The sequence below is a fragment of the Podarcis liolepis genome (assembly GCF_965112155.1).
Source record: "Podarcis liolepis genome assembly, chromosome: 5".
NCBI lineage: Eukaryota > Metazoa > Chordata > Lepidosauria > Squamata > Lacertidae > Podarcis > Podarcis liolepis.
Window position 1 is genome coordinate 49,935,744 of NC_139556.1, and position 17,233 is coordinate 49,952,976.

At 42.5% G+C, this 17,233-nt stretch overlaps 1 protein-coding gene across 2 annotated transcripts in view; it reads right to left on the reverse strand.

Annotated features, from left to right (window-relative positions):
* PLPP4 (phospholipid phosphatase 4) overlaps positions 1 to 17,233 on the reverse strand; it is an 88,715-nt gene that overhangs the window by 42,450 nt on the left and 29,032 nt on the right. For both annotated transcript variants that reach the window (XM_083506236.1, XM_083506237.1), the window contains exons 2-3: positions 12,947 to 13,055; positions 3,051 to 3,141 (exon numbers count right to left, since the gene is read on the reverse strand). In XM_083506236.1, coding sequence (XP_083362362.1) covers positions 3,051 to 3,141; positions 12,947 to 13,055 — 200 coding nt within the window. The remainder of the gene's footprint in view (positions 1 to 3,050; positions 3,142 to 12,946; positions 13,056 to 17,233) is intronic.

Consider the following 17,233-nt stretch of genomic DNA (forward strand, 5'->3'; position numbering starts at 1 on the left):
TTAACAGGGACTGAGCCTTTAGTGTAACTGTCAAATGCCTTACCAACAGAGGTGTGGCAGGAGTCATCCATGCTTTCTCATCTTTTAAATACTGTACTGCTTAGCAGGTCTTTAAAAGTCTCATTGTTTCTCCAACCAGCTTTTATCAAATGTTACTGTTCTTGTGCCATGTTTTCAGGTTGCATATCACCTTGCTAGCTTTCCTATAAAAACATGGTTTATAAATATCTAAATAAAGTAACACAACTAACCAATTAGGAAGCTGGATTGTGATTCCAAAGTTACACTGAGAAGGTCAGCCCTGTACTGAGTCAATGAGATAAGAGGAAAGTGGACAGGAGAAAGCATATGGGTCCCAGCAAGCCAGCAATCAAAGAAGCAACAACCGATAGCAAAAGACCATCTAGGAATCTTCCATCCAACCAAAAGGACAAGCAGGGGATGTTGGTCAGTTCATTAGCATCCAGAAAAGTTATACAGAAAACTGCCAAGTGCTGAGACCTATAGATCCTTAAAAGTGAAAGAATGCTTCTCCCCAACTGCCTTGCGGCTTTGATTAAAAAGCATCCTGCAATATTTTGAGACAGATCACTCAGGTGAGACTTGCTCCATGAGGTCTGGCGTTTTGTTTTAAAACAGGCATCCCCAAACTCAGCCCTCCAGATGTTTTGGGACTACAATTCCCATTATCCCTGACCACTGGTCCTGTTAGCTAGGGATGATGGGAGTTGTAGTCCCAAAACATCTGGAGGGCAGAGTTTGGGGGCGCCTGTTTTAAAATCTCATGATGGCTCTCTAATACAAGGTGATGATTTTAAAAGGCCACACAGTGAGACTTATGTATATTTTGAACTAACTACACCTGGAATCTTGCATATCCAGTGGCATGAAGACTGTGCTAGTATGAGAGAAAAGCCCACCAATAGCTTAGCATTCCCCATCTTTGAGCAAAATATGTGTGGCTTCTCTCTTGTCATAGTATACCAAGTGGCGTTCTTGCTCAACAACAAGTTTTTTCTTCTAGTATAAAAAGGCCTGTTTATGCAATACTATTTAAAGAACAGCATTTCATGGCCTCTGCTAACAAACTTATAGGGCTTTGTTACTTGGTGTTCCTTTCTGCAGAGTGATAGCACTGTGCAACACTGTTAGGTGGCAAGTTAGCACAGGGGCATCCAGCAATTATCTGAAGTCATTCAATTGTCCTGAAAATTTCTGAACAATCATTTCTTAAGGGTTACTTGCCTCTCAAAGGATTCAATAGAAATGCAAGAATGCCACAGCACAAGTCTGTGGCATTACCTTGAGATGCTTCTGGTTTGAGGAGCCAGAATTAAATTAAGGTGTTGCCGTATAAATAGCATTCTTTCACGCTTAAAGTGCTGGACAGCTCCTAAGAAACAGCTTTCTTGTGTAGAATGTGGCAAGGCACTTCACACTTTCGTGATTGAAAGTATCCTTTTTTGCAATAGAGGTAGACAACCCAAGTAATGAAGGCTACAGTGCTGGAGGGGTCAAAGTTGACATTAAATATGTGCCATTTCAAGGAACAAGTTCCATGAAACAGCTTTGCAGCTAGTATGAAGAAAATAACTATGAACGGTAAATGAGCAGGGGATGCCAATAGTTTTGTGGTGGAATTGGAACTCTTAAACCCACAGTTCTTGTTTATGATCACACTTCAAATGACTCAAGTAGGTACCTTGAAATAGTGGCATGAGAGTACGTCCTCAGTGACTGCTCAAAGCAAATGTGTCTTTTTCCTTGTGTAGCATTTGGAGAGGCCATAAAGGTTTGCTAAAAAGCAAAGCCACTGAAAAGGCTAATGTAATAGGAAGAGACATGTAACTCTGGTGGTCTGGGCAAAATAGAGTGGAAAGGGGTAGAAGGGAGGGATAGAACTGGTTTGATGGCGTGTAATGGGAGGTGACTAGATCTTTCCAGTCCCCAGTTGCCCACAAGCTACTTTGACAGGTGATGCCACTAGCATGGTAGCTGCTTCGGCTTCAAATGGAAGAGTACAATCCTTTCTTCCTTGAAATCAAATGACACCTGCAAAGGAAGATCCATTTTATTCCCAAGATTAATTCAAACTGGGGATACATAGGAAGATTTGGACTCTACGTGAACTCCTTGATTTTTTGTGTACACACCAGGTGTGGGGATCCTTAAGCCTTTCAGAGGTTGCTGAAATAACAATTTCTAAAAATTATTATTATTATTATTATTATTATTATTATTATTATTATTATTATTATTTGTATGCCACTCTGGGTGGCTCTCAACAGAATATTAAAAGCACAATAAAACATCAAACATTTAAAACTTCCCTAAACAGGGCTGCCTTCAGACGTCTTCTAAAAGGCAGATAGGCACCCAGTTCAAAAAGCACAGAGTGTTGGCTGCAAATGAAGACTTGAGAGTGTACTACAAGTTCTTTTGTCTTCACTGCAGCTTAAAGTTTCAAGCCATAGCTTGAACTTTTCTGTGCCTGGTTATCATATATGATGCTGAGTCTGGGAAAGGTTGCCGGGCTTAGCCTAAAACTGCCTGGCAGTCTGAATGATAATATAAGGCTTTGGTGTGAGGCTCGCTTAGAAAGTTTAGAAACCTCTCACTCTTTCTCTTTAGATCAATTACCACAAGAAGAAGTGTAGGCTTCTTCCAAATAGCTGCAGCAGAAATTCAAACACGCACACCACTGCTCATCTCCCCAAGGACAGAAAGAAACACTATTTAATACAACCTTCCACTGCCACATAGCTTTCACCCACTCCTCTCACCTTTGCCTGTTCTTTACTGCTCTATCAGTAATTTCTGCTGACTTTAAGGTGCCGGAATGAACACAGGTTTCAGGAGGAATAAAAGCTCTTGCCTAACAAAGCCCAGGAAATGTTGGTTGTTTTTGTTTTACTTTTTCTTTTAAAGGTATAAGAACATCTGACACATGCTTCCTGAAAGAAATAAAAATGTTCCTCCCACATTTTCTGAGAGCAATAGCTTTCCGATAAAAAACAAATAAAAAAGCAAGAATATGATTTTCAGTTTACCTAAAAAAGCTTCCTTAATTTCAGTCTTGTCTGTCCGTCGAATGATTTTCACCACAAAAATGACAGCCAGAGGTGTCAGGAATGAAATGGCCTATGAGAGAGATATAAAAAGGCATCATTTGTTACTGCATCTTCTCTCCATCAGTCCCATGGAATTAATAATTTCCAGTTAGCTTCATTTAGATGATCTGGCTGAATTATCTCTGGCGAGTTCCCTAGATTAGAGCAAAGCTGCATGATCACTATCTGTAGCCAAATAGCACACATGCTTATTTTTGTTTTTTTTTTAAGAAATCAGAGGCTTAGTTCTGAATCTTAACTGATATATAAATCGCTTGGAGCCCTACTTAAAATGTGTCAGCTTTTAAAATGGAAACTAAGAGCTAAAAGAGGACAGATTACTAAATTGCAGATCAGCAGTGTTTCCCATAAATAGCTACACTGTTTGTAAGCCCCAAATGTGTGGAATCTCTGTGTGTACATGACAGTCCAGTTTGTACATCATGGGAAACCATAGTTAATGGTTTCCCATGAGCACACCAAACTGGGTACTTGCACTACTTCCCAATCACACCAGGGAGAAATAAGCCATGATCCCTGGTTAAGTATTATGTCCAACCAAGGGAACATGATTTGTTTCTCTCCAACAAACCAGAATCAGTAAGCCAAGAACAAACATTGCCTACATTTTGTTGTTTGTTGGGTTTGGATAAACTCTAAGGGCAAGGTTCGTGGTTGGTTTCCTCCCAACACAAGCTGGAAAGCATGGGGCAGAGTGGTATTTGGTGCGGATAAGGAACTGCAGACAGAAAGGAAATCAGCAGCCTCCTTAGGCTTGAGCATGAGCTTCCATGCATCCTTGATGTGTGGGCTTATTGCCTGGCATGTAATGCGCCTAAATGTTTGCAGCATCAGCATCTATTCCGATAGATAACATACTATAAAAATAATGTTGCAAAGTGAAACAGTAAACTAGCCTGTATGATTTTTGCATTCTCCTAGGAAGCAAGGAATCCCTTCCTGCCATAGACAAAGCAAAGTTTGGCACAAGGATGTCAAGGCAGTTCATATTGCTTTGAATAGGTTTTCATGCTAGTGATATACAAAAATGCAACCTAGTGTTGTTGTTTTAAAAGCAACCATGTTGTTGGCCCTGGTACCACTAGGATGCCAGTGTTATTAACTGGCAGAGTCAGGTAGTTATTACTTTGGGGGGGGGGGCAAGCAGACTATAAGGGATGCTAAAAGACCAACAATAAAACAATACTTTAAATACATTAATAGCAGAAGGCTGACTAGGGAGGGGGCCGTATCCTCCAATGGAAAGGAAGTCAAAGGTATGCTAAAGGAGAATAAGGAGATTGTGGAGAAGCTGAATGAATCCTTTGCATGTGCCTTCACAACGGAAGATAACCCTAACCCTAACCCTGGGGTCTGTGTGGAGAGGGTAACAACGTTCAGATTTTTGGGCATTGAATTACAAGAGGATCTGTCCTGGAGTGTCAACACAAGGGGGCTTGTGAAGAAGGCGCAGCAGAGACTGTACTTTTTGAGAATACTATGGAAAAACCATCTTCCGCAGAAACTGCTGCTTGCCTTCTATCACTGTGCCATTGAGAGCGTGCTCACTTATGGCTTATGTGTGTGGTATGGAAGCTGTACTACCCAGGACAGGATGGGGTTGTGCAGGGTTGTTAAGGCAGCAGAGAGCATTGTTGGCTGCCCACTCTCCACCTTAGAGCAGATTTATGCCACAAGGTGCCATAGGAAGGCACTGGACATAGTAAAAGATCCATCGCATCTTGGTCACCGTCTCTTCGAGCTCTTGCCGTCGGGACGGAGATACAGGACGATGAAGACAAGAACGAGCCATCTTAAGAACAGCTTCTTCTCCAGAGTGATCTCGGCCCTCAATGGGAAGCCCGGACTTTGAAAGTCATCTAATCTCCCTTGCTGTATTATACTGTATTGTTTAATTAGTGTTTTTATGGAGCAGTCAAGTAATTTCGCTGTCCCCGAAGGGGGCAATGACAATAAAGATATTATTATTATTATTATTATTATTATTATTATTATTATTATTATTATTATTTAGCGCAGATCCCAGTGTCTGAACTAACTTTTGCAGGAAGGGAGACTGAGCAACTGGGGGAAATGGTGGTGACAAGAGAAGATGTTCTTGGCCTAATAGACAAAATAAAAATCACCAAACACCTGATCCTAATGGCATCCATTCTTTAAAAATTCAAATTTGAAATTGCTGTCCTCAAGATCAGTCTGTATAGCTGAGAACTGGCCAATGTAACACCAATTAATAAAAAGGGGATCCAGAGGAGTTATGGGAAATTTAAGAGCAGCTAACTTAACTTCTGGGATGCAGGTGGCGCTGTGGGTTAAACCACAGAGCCTAGGACTTGCCGATCAGAAGGTCAGTAGTTCGAATCCCCGCGACAGGGTGAGCTCCCGTTGCTTGGTCCCTGCTCCTGCCAACCTAGCAGTTCAAAAGCACGTCAAAGTGCAAGTAGATAAATAGGTACCACTCCGGCGGGAAGGTAAACGGCGTTTCCGTGTGCTCCTGTGGTTCGCCAGAAGCGGCTTAGTCATGCTGGCCACGCAACCCGGAAGCTGTACGCCGGCTCCCTCAGCCAATAAAGCGAGATGAGCGCTGCAACCCCAGAGTCGGTCACGACTGGACCTGATGGTCAGGGGTCCCTTTACCCTTTACCTTAACTTCTCTTCTGGGAAATCAATAGAAAGCATTACAAAAGATAAAATTATCAAGGCATGTTCAAGAAGAACAAGTCTTGCTGATGCAGGGCCAGCATGGTTTCTGCAAGCGCACGTCCCTTCTCACTGACCTATTAAGTGTTCTTTGAGAGTTTCAAGAAGCATATAGACTAGTTGCCGGAAACCACAGAAGGGCAGAGTGCTCTGGCATTCAAATCCTGCTTGCTCATTTCCCACAAGTATCTGGTCGACTACTGTGAGAACAGGACGCTGGACTAGATGGGCCACTGGCCTGATCCAGCAGGATCGTCTTATGTTCTGCTCCTTGTTAACAAAGGGATTAGAAATTTTTGCTTTTCAGCCACAATGTTTCTGTGCAATTGCATGATGTGTGTGTGGGGTTTCTACTTGGGCTCAGTTCTCCAAGAATTGAGAGTGTTCCTGTTCTTGCTTCCAAAAAATAAGGGAATGGGCTGATTTACAGTCCAGAGGTCTGGTAAGTGGAAATGCACGGGGCCTTGTCTGCTGTGAAATATGCCACTGCCCACAGCTTCCATCACTCTTATCACAAGCCTCATAAGCTTCATTAGTGCTGGGACACTGCTACCATTCATCATTTCAACTTGTTCCTGCCACTCTCACAGAAAGGATTATTTTTGTCTTGAGATGGGATTACGATATAAAATGTAAGTCTAAATTCAAAAGGCCCAATTAGTTGGAACAAGACTTACAGTGAAATCCTGTGTATGTTTACTCTGAAGGAAGTCTCGTTGCATTTAATAGGACTTCCTCCCAGATAAGAGATGCGGGTGGCGCTGTGGGTTAAACCACAGAGCCTAGGACTTGCCGATCAGAAGGTTGGCAGTTCGAATCCCCGCAACGGGGTGAGCTCCCGTTGCTCGATCCCTGCTCCTGCCCACCTAGCAGTTCGAAAGCACATCAAAGTGCAAGTAGATAAATAGGTACCGCTCCGGTGGGAAGGTAAACGGCATTTCCGTGCACTGCTCTGGTTCGCCAGAAGCGGCTTAGTCATGCTGGCCACATGACCCGGAAGCTGTACGCCGGCTCCCTCAGCCAATAAAGCGAGATGAGCGCTGCAACCCCAGTCGGTCACGACTGGACCTAATGGTCAGGGGTCCCTTTACCTTTACCTTACTCCCAGATAAGCATGTATAAGACTTTCCTTATACATAAGTTCTGGAAGCTGCAATTATGTAGGCTCCACACATCACAAGTTTGCACCTGTGTTTACCATCCAGTTACCATATACAACATGACACATGAGAACCTCATAGATGCATGTGCGTGCATCTTTTTTAAAAAAATATTATTATTCCAAATGTTTGCAGGCTGTTAAGGGGGAAGAAACTTCTGCCTCTTATTTGGTCTCTTATTTGTATAAAGAATTGCATCCTACCACATTCAGACAAATGAGCCTGTCTTTGATTATCCCTTGGATAAATGCATTTGGTGAGTTAGCTTTTCCACAATGGCTATAAATCATATTTTTTAATGCTATAAATCTTTAAGCAACCTGTGTTTGTGTATATAATTGAGATTGGATTTTGAGCTGTGTATACTAGCGGTGTGGCATCAGCTCTGTGTGTTTGTATGAATAACGTGAGGTGATCCATGTTAACAAGGCGTGTCGAGGTGGATCAGGGAGTTCCCAAACTTCTGAGAGGCTCTGCTGTCTTTTTCCTCCTTTTTTGTACATAAAGTCAAACTCTCAGCTCCCTACCCACTGCCTTACTTTGCTTTCCCGAGAAATGAAATGAAGCTGACTAGGGAAATGTCAAGCAGTCAAGAAAGAAAAAGTTGGGTCGTTTGTTTTGACAAGCAGGTCTACCTTTTAATCACAGTGAATTATTCTCCCAGTGAACTCCAATCAAAGTTATTTAGGGGAGGGATACTGAAGGAAACACACAGATCCTCCTCGTTATAATTTTGGCTGGGAAAGCAGAACAAAAGTGGTTGGGTTAAACTATGGGGGTGACCTGCTCCCCCCCCCCATCATTCTTTTTTTCTCTCTTACAAACAAAATCATAGCACTTTGTTTTTTCTTCATGGAGGGTACTTCCAGGAAGAGTGATGAGAAAAAAACACCCCTAACTTTTTAGGGATTTTTTTACTTCAAAGGTGAAATCACTGAGCACAATAGCCAGTGGACCTATTTCTCCAGACTTTTGTGGCTTTGGTGCCCAGGCACCATGTATGAATGTCCCCTCATGTCCCCAGTTTTCAAAATGATTGCCCAAAACAATGTGAGAGACGGAATGTGTCTGCTATTTTCTCGTCCTCAAATGGTAAAAGTCTGCCCTTGCAGGGAAATCGCTGCCACATATTTTTCTGAAATTTGGCAGGCTTCATTCCTTCAGAGAGCATCCAATTCTGGCAGAAAATAGAAGAGGCTAAGTCTTTTTTAAAAATACATAACAAAACACCAACACATAAATGCCCTGATAAATTTGTTTGAAATTTGGCTGGCACAATCCACTCAGGAAGGGTTCCTTTGCAAGCAAATGTCAACCACTTATGTGTAAAGAGGGAAAAGTTATAGCCTTTTTAAGATTCCACATTATAGCCAACAGGGCCAAAACAGAGCTTTGTATTTAACCAATCTGACTGGGACCCAAATAACAAATCAAATTGGAATGACACAAAGCAGATTTGAAACAGATTGGGCTGTAGAACTGCTCCAGGTATAGGACAGTATATAAATCCAGTAAATAATAATAAATAATAGAACGCTACAGATACAAGGCTAATCGTGTGATTGCTGCACACACCTAGCATGTGCATGCATATGAGACTAGTAACACCAGCATTTCCTGCAGCAACCATGATTTGCGAAGATGACCTCAGTAACGTGAAGTGTGGAGCTGCCCTTGCACTAAAGAAAGCTGCTCAAAAGGTATTCCAAGCAGGTTAAAACAGGTCTCCTAGCCACCGGCAATCATACACAATGAGTTCCTATTAATATATGTGGGAATTCACAGAACATTTCCCTCTGTTGTTCTTTAAACTGCCTGAGGGCTGAACTACACATTATTGCAGTAGATCTGTGGTGGCTGTCCAGGTGCTTTTCCTTCATTAAAGAAAAGAAGAGCCATGTGGGGATGGGCTGCCAATTTGTCTGGAGCACATAAAGGTCCTGATAATTTTGATGGGCTTCCCTTTATGTGGGACATGATTAGAGCTCCCTGTTCTCCCCCCCCCCTTTTTTTTAAATGAAATGTAGTCGTAGAGCAACACTGCCAAGTTGTTGAGAGCAGCAGGTTCAATACTTCCCCCTGAAGTTTTCCCACTCAAAAATCCTCCCCCTCCGGTGGGTGTATGAACTCAACAGTGCTAAGTTTATCTTTTGGTTGCTATTTTGTTGATGTTGTTAATACTGTTCTATAGATTGTAAATGCGGTGTTGACTCGTTAATCATATGGCATGACTTTTGCTTTAATTGTGATTGTGACATTCAGCTTATTATTTTTTTAGTTGTTGCTTTGTTAACAGAGTTTTATAAATTGCAATTGTTTCACTGATGATCTGTTACTCTATATGCTGTATTTGTGATGTTCCATTTTCTTATTATTATTTATTGTTTGTAAGCCACTTTGGGACTCATTTAAATGAAAAGGGGGCATAGAAATATTAAAAATCAGATCAAGTTAAAGCAATCAATCGTAAGCTACCTTAAATCTTTTTGTGACCTTTACCATCTTTCCCCTACGTATCATCCTTTCCTTTCCTTTCCTTTCCTTTCCTTTGCTTTCCTTTCCTTTGCTTTGCTTTGCTTTGCTTTGCTTTGCTTTGCTTTGCTCTCTGTTCCTTACATAGTATCAGATTTGCTGTCCTTTGCCTTAACTATGCTATTTTCCAGCAACAGAGATCCCTGCATGCTTGTCCCTTCCATTAACTGCTATAGCAATGCCCCATCTTTACAAATTAGCCACCTGAGTTCACCTAACTCCAAGGTCAGTTCTAGCCCTGACAGCAACCAACTCATAATAGCATAATGAATAAGAGTACTTTGTGTTTATGCACACCCAAAAAATGTAATTATAAATACAATGCTATGGTGTGCAACTCTAAAACATTCTTCTGTACTCCCCAGCCCCCTTCAAGAGCCAAGGCTAATTGGTTGTCTTTTACAAGTTATTATCTTTCCTCAGAATAAAATCCATAAAATAATCCTAGATGAGATCTCCTCTATATAATTCCAGGTAATGTTTTCTGTCCTGCCAGTGACATTTTCCTGGATAGTGGCTGCTTTCATGGGTAAGACCTTCTTAAAATCAAGCACATTCATTATCTATCCTGGCAGCTGAAAGATACAGAGCTGTACAAACCTTCCAGAAAAGCACTTCATGCCCTCTCATTACTTCAGGAAAACCCACTATCAGATAAGATTTAATGTGTGTGCTGAAAAATATTGATTTTCATTTAGGGCCACCTGGATAATATTTTTCCTGGGTAATATTTTTAATAGGTCACTGCTGTACTGAAACATTCCCCCCCTTTCCTTTTAAACAAAAAAGTCAGTGGACAACTGGGCAACCTTACTGTTATGAAATGAAAGGAAGCCATGTTTTGCTCCTGGAGTGCAGAACCACACATCAGTATACAGAATTTGCAAGATTTTACCTCCCTCTCCAATCAGAGAGTAGATTCATACCTATCTACAACACCCAAGTCCAAAATGCTTATGGCCCATGCCAGAAGTGAGGGGCACATTATGTATTAGGAGGGCTTGGCCCACATACAGGCCTAATCTTTTCCCAGTTGACAACTTGTGTTTGTTAAAGAGAGAAGTGCCATGAAAAAAAACGTATGTATGCAGAGCTGACCTCAAACATTTAGCCATCTGAGGTAAAGGACAAGATAGTGCCAGCCATTCTGTGTACAGAAGACAACATGATTGGCAGTTCAATATTACTTCAGTGCTGGTGACAGGATCTTGTCCATACAGGCTATGGTGTTTTTTAGGTGAGGAGGGTGCTACATGGTGCACTCAGCTCTGATCTCTAACAGAAGAGAATGAGTGGTGATTCAGGATGAATGGCTATAGGGCTGTCCTGGCATATATTCTACCTGAGGTAATCACCTCACTCTGCCTAATGGTAGGGCTGGCCCTGCATGTATATCCTTTGCAGCAACCTCAGTTATGCATGCACCTCATGAAAGGTTAAGGAGCACAGAACACTTCTGTTCCTTTTCAATAGGAATCCAGAGGACTGAATCCATGTTGCAGAACTTGTCTGAGCAATGTCAAACCAAAAAAATAAAAGCTAGCCTGCCTGCTCAATAAATCCACTGGTGCTGAAAACAATTATATACTTCAGGCCCACTGGCTGGCGCTGAACTTATAGCAGTCCCACATCTCACATGGCAAATGCATGTGGTGCATACAGTATGGGCTGTCATCTCCCTCAGCAAACAGGTTTGCAGTACACAGCAAGGTCCTCCAGCTGTAAGACACCAAACTGACTTGGTAATATTGCCTGGAAAGCCAGATAGCATGATGGCACAGAGTCCATGAAGAAAAGCAGGGAACCCTCTAGCATTCTGGCCCAATCCCTGTTAGAATTACTCTACTGCCATCTGCACTGGGAAAAGATCAGAACAGTAGGCTAGACCAGTGTTTCCCAACTGGTGTTCCGCGGCACACTACACGTTGCCTGGTGTGCCGTGGGAGGGAGGCGGGCGAGGCGGGCGACGAGAGGCGGGGCGGCGGCGGCGAGGAGAGGCCGCCCAGCGCGGGGCTCTCGCCGTCTGCCTGCCTGGCTGCCTGCGTGGCGCTGACGTCACGGGGCTGTAACGTGCCCCACATAGGCACACGCAGGGCAGCAAGCGAGCTCCCTCCCACATCCCATCGCCGCTCGCTTCGGCCGGCCTACTGGGCTGTCGCAGGCGGAAGGCCTGCGCATGCATGAGGTTTTCGCGCCTTCGGGATTCCCTTCACGCCTTCCTCCTCCCGGGTCCTTGAGAGCGCGGGAAGCGGCAGCGCGAGACCGGCGTTGAGCCTGGTAGGTATTGCGCTTGCCAAGGCAGTCATTTGGGAAATGAAAACTTGCAAAGCAAGCAACCAGTTCAGTCTGAAGTACGTGTATGCTTAATATCCTGTATCTGAAACCTGTTCTGCCCCCTCCCCCACACTTGGTGCCATTTTCATCTACACATGCAGCAGAGTAAGTTGACCCAGAATAGTACCAATTCAGATGGCAGATGGGAGAATGACAGTGCTGAATGCTTTCCCATGTAGAACAGTCCCTGCAAATAAAAACCTAGCATATTTGGAAGAGGGATGCTAGCCTAACCATTACCTTCTATGCTGTTACTATTTTTTATTTTTTTTTACATAAGTAAAAAGTGACCTTTCCCCATCTGGCATGGTGGTGTGCCTCGAGATTTTTTTCATGAAACAAGTGTGCCTTTGCCCAAAAAAGGTTGGGAAACACTGGGCTAGACAGACCATCAGGCTAACTGCTGCAAGGATGCTTTTTTCCTCTCACTCCTCCAAGGAAGCGTAGATGGCAATGATGAAACTGACAAGCTGGGGAGGAGATGTGGTGGATAGTGAACAAGAGATGGGTGTTTAGCTGCAACCGTTTGAGTTCCAGAAGCCTGCTTTGATTTACAACCACTATTACATCAATATTTAAAATGCTTTGGGATCCATGTTTACCTGACACAGGGAAAGCAGACTGGCACCAACAATTTTGGTTGCAGGCAGACATTTTCCTGGGGCATCTGAACAGCACCAATGATATGATATTGTATGGTTAAATCTATTTCAAATAATGCTCTTGTAATACACACAAACACACACACACACACACACACACAATCTTTAGTTGTAAATCACTTTTGGAACTTCTGGAGAGGGAGTGATATATAAATTGAACAAACCTAATTTGACTGGCAGTCAACAATTTATAAAATGAGAACATCAATCAATCAGAATTTGTGACAGGGTGGCTTAAAGAAATGTCATACTGTCCTTCACCCCAACATGCAGATAATATCATGTTCCATTTATGTTCTCACTGCAGCCTGCAAATGTAACTGTTCTTTTAAAAATGCACTCATTTCCAGTTTCGCTTTAGCTAACACACAGTCATCAAACAAGCTTCACACAGCCGTCAAACAATCATTAAATCTCTAGTACTTACAAACATGAGGCGTGTAGGTATGTTGTCAGATTCAACCAAAGGGTTTTTATAGAGCCAGATCTCTTCTGGCTGAATAACTCTCTGGAATGGATCCAAAAATTCTGTAAAACTAAACAAAACAATAAAAGAACACATTGTTTCACCATGTACCTGGAGCAAAAAACCTCAAAAAGTACATCACGGGAGATTCCCGCTTGCCATATTGAAAGAGAGACATTGTTTAATCAAGTGCAAGCAAATACAAGGCAGAAAATGTTTGTTTATCTCCCTTCTTACCCTTACCCATCTCTAGAGTCCAGGGTGAATTCTATATTACAATAGGCAAACAAAGACATAGCAAAATAAAAACAGACTAAGAAAGCAGAATACATATTATGAGTTGTATCCAATGAAGCTGTTGCACTTGTGCAATGGAACTTCCCCTCCTACCCCCAGCAACCTCTCATTGTACACCCTTAAAATGGGTTAGGGAATTCTCCAGAGCAGATTTTTACAGTTTGCAGGAAAAGTAGAAGAAGGGAAAGCCATGTAACATGAATGGTACTCCACTCACTGCTTTATATCTCCAGTTCCTTATACCATACAAGCTGGAGTTTTCCTCACACCACTGTTGTCCAAAATGAAAAGGTATCAGCAGCATGAAGAAATAAACCTGAGTTATGTGGTAAACTTACAAAGCAGTGACAGACAGTATTTGGAGCAATGAGTCAAAGACAAAATGCCTGAAGTATTTTATTGTTGCCCAACACACTTTGGAAAATAACAAATTTGTTCTTCAGAAGCAAACTTCCTCAGCAAGCTGCGAAAATATAGTACTCTAGCTTCCTCCTTTGCCGAACTGTTAAAGAGGATTGCCCCATTGAAGAAATCTCTTGTTTCCAAAGTTTGTGGGGCAGCAATATAATATTTTGGACCTTTTCCTCCATTTGTTTCCCCTTTGTTTGGCCTTTGAGAGTACAGTCGTACTTGGAAGTAGAATGGAATCTGTTTCGGAAATCCATTGGCCTTCCAAAACATTTGAAAACCAAAGCACCAATCGGAAGCCGCAGAAGCCCCATTGGACGTTCAGCTTACAAAAAAATGTTCAAAAACCGGAACACTCACTTCTGGTTTTTGATTGTTTGGGAGCCAGAAAGTTCGACTCCCAAGGCATTCGGGAGCCGAGGTACTACCGTACTTGGAACTACCTGAAGAGTTTCCACAGGGCAACCATAACATGTAAACTGACCCCCAAGAGGCACACATCTGTCAAAGCTGCCATAAATGGCCACACATAGAAACACAGGAGCCTGGCTTAAGTTGAGTCAGACCACTGGTCCATCTAGCCCAGTCATTGTCTACATTCACTGGCAATGGCTCTGCAGGGTTTTAGGCAAGGCTCTGGCCAATCTAGAGATGCTGGCAATGGAACTTGGGACCTTCTGCATGCAAAGCAGATTCTATGCCACACAGCCTTCACACTCATGCGTCTCAGATCTGCAAACCAATGGCGGGCGCAGCAACAGTGGGTGTGGCCCAACAGACATAACTCTTCATTCTCTATCCAAGCAATCAAGAGGTATTATCACAGATCAGGGACACAGGCTAGTCAGGTTAAATAACTAGAGGAGGGTCCAGGGCCAAGGAGGACTGTAGCCTGGAGTGGTATAGCCTGGACTGAATTCTATAAATCCCTGGAAAACTACGTTCACCCTCTGGGGCTGAGATTCCCCACCTGTGATCTCTTCGTTCCCTCCTACCTCCCAGTCTTGCATTGGATGGGTGAAAAACCTATTAAAAGATGTGTTCAGAAGCGTTTTTGAGCAGGCTGGCCTGCACAACCTGTGGCCCAGCAAGCCAACGTGACCCAAAGACTCATTAAAAATACTGGGTTTGCTACCTTTCTGGGAATGCAAAAGCAAAGGATGAGGCGTTGTCACGCATCTGACATGCTTGAATGCATGCTGCATTCGGCATGCCAGCTCATCAGTTTCTTCAGGCCTACGTTACCTTTTGTTTTATAAAGAAAAAGTCAATGTAGTCACAGCAACAAAATCCACTGCATTTAAATACTGTCAGATTGCTTCCTTCTACATTTCCTCTTCCGTCTATGTAAAATGTTCAAATTATGTCTTTCAGCCATATGCGGGGGAGGGAGGGAACAGGCAAATTAACCTGATGAAAGCGAACAATAATCAACTAGAGTCACAACAGAAAAAGAAACTCCTGCTGAAGACTTGGCTGCAAATCCAAAACACAAAACAGCACCACCACCCCTCCCGTCAAAAGACCAGATGTATTTCATGCTGTTTGTCAACACTTGTGCATATGTGAACTCAGTAGTACAGTGGCTCCTAAACTATACAGACCGGTTATTGGAGGTCTTGGCAGGCCACTTTTTTGCCTCTTTTTTAAGCATTTGTAGTGCACTGTGCTAGATACCAAAGTTATCACTGGGGGCCTGAATGAAGCTTGTGGAGCCCTGGTGGTCAATGGACCTCATTTTGGGAACCTCTGCTGTAGTATATGAATTATCACCTACCCTGCAATCCCTGCCCCCCTCCTCAGCAAAGGGCTGCTCAGAAGGTGCAAATAATTCCTAAAGACCTATCTATACGTACAGGATTTCCCTGGCTCATAGCATACATTGCACTCCTCTGTTTTACTGATGTTGTTGATGGATTCTTTGTTTTTTCTGATGTATTTCTTCTTTTTTTAATGATATTTATTGAAATTTTTTTAGAATTACAAAAGAAAACAAGGTAGAAAAAGAGAAAGAAAAAACCATTTTTTGTATTTTAAGCTATAGTGTGTGTGTGTGTGTGTGTAAAATTATTCTGTTTTAAGTAAACCCATTTAGGGATTTCTTATAAATATTATTAGTAAAATAAACAAATTAGGTTTTGAGAAAGAGCTCGTACAAACAGAATAATTTCTCTGGATTTAGGGTTATTTTTCTCCCATTATGCTCTTCCACTTGGTCAGAAACAGCCCTTCCATGATCAGAAGAGGCTTTCTGCTAGCAGAAGGGGGATGTTTGGATCCAAGCCATTATGTTTTAGCAAACAGGAAGCTGTTGGCTGCCAATGTAAGCAAAGGGTTTTTTTCTCTAATGAAAAAGAAGTCACAATCACCTTTCCCCCCTCTTCTGAAATATCATAAGTAAACCTGTCATATCTATGGCTCAGCACTACCAGCAACTTTGTGTGCAATTCCTGAAGTGGCCATTTTACAATCTACACACACACACACACACACACACACAGTGTGTGTATGTTATAAATCTGTGCCATCAAATTACATAACATCCATTCAGAAATTAATTTGATCAGGGGATCACCCAAAAAGGCTAATCCTAACTAGGTTTTCTGAGCAAGAGCTTCTTTCCAGAACATGCAGCATAATTAGCCATTTCATTGAGCACATTTCCATCTGTCATCCCCAATGCACACCCATGAACTCCATGCAAAATAAATGCCATCAGAACCAAATGCCAAATTCTGAACCAAGAAGTTGGTTCAAAGTTACTGTTTGCCTCAATCAAGTATGTTCACGTTTTGCTTTCATTGCACCATTTACTCTACTTTTTCTTGTCACTGGAAGGGGGGGGGAGCTCTGAGAGTCCTATAGTGAAACCCTTAGTACAACAACCACCCTCTGCCAAACACTTCACAGGGATCAAAAGTCTATGGCAATAGCTATATCACAGTATTAAAGATGTAGCAACCTTGTAGTTGTGGCTGGAACTTTGGGCTTAACCACATCTCCATTTGCCCTGTCACTTTCCCCCAGAAAAACCCATTGTTTGGTACTGAATCAGAACCAACAGCAATCACATTTTCCACAAAATTGCCTTTTGTTCTGATTTAGTGCTAAAGGGCGGGTTTTTCCGGGGACAAGCAGCAGGGCAAAGCCAAAACTGGTGGAAATGTGAACAAGCCCTAAGCAAGAAAGAGTCAGGAGTGCAGACTGCAGTTTCCAGAAGACATTTCCAAAGCAGCCATCAAATCGTGAAACCCAAATATTGGGTTTGGCGAAGTCAGTTGTTATTGCATCTGCAGGTTCAGTGAAGAGGAACACATCTTTGAGTATGTGTTAAGTTGCTGATAGTATAGGTGAATATTTGTTGTTGGGCGGGTTTTATTTCTTTTACACCAGGCTCCAGTTAGTGGCTCTTGGGCTTCTAGTAAAAAAAAAAGTAGTTTTCATAAGTTTTAAGTGTCTCTTGCCTCTCCTCATTCTCTCTCTCTCACACACACACACCAGAGTTCCTCCAGGAAAGTTCAGACAAAGATTACTCCCAAAGAC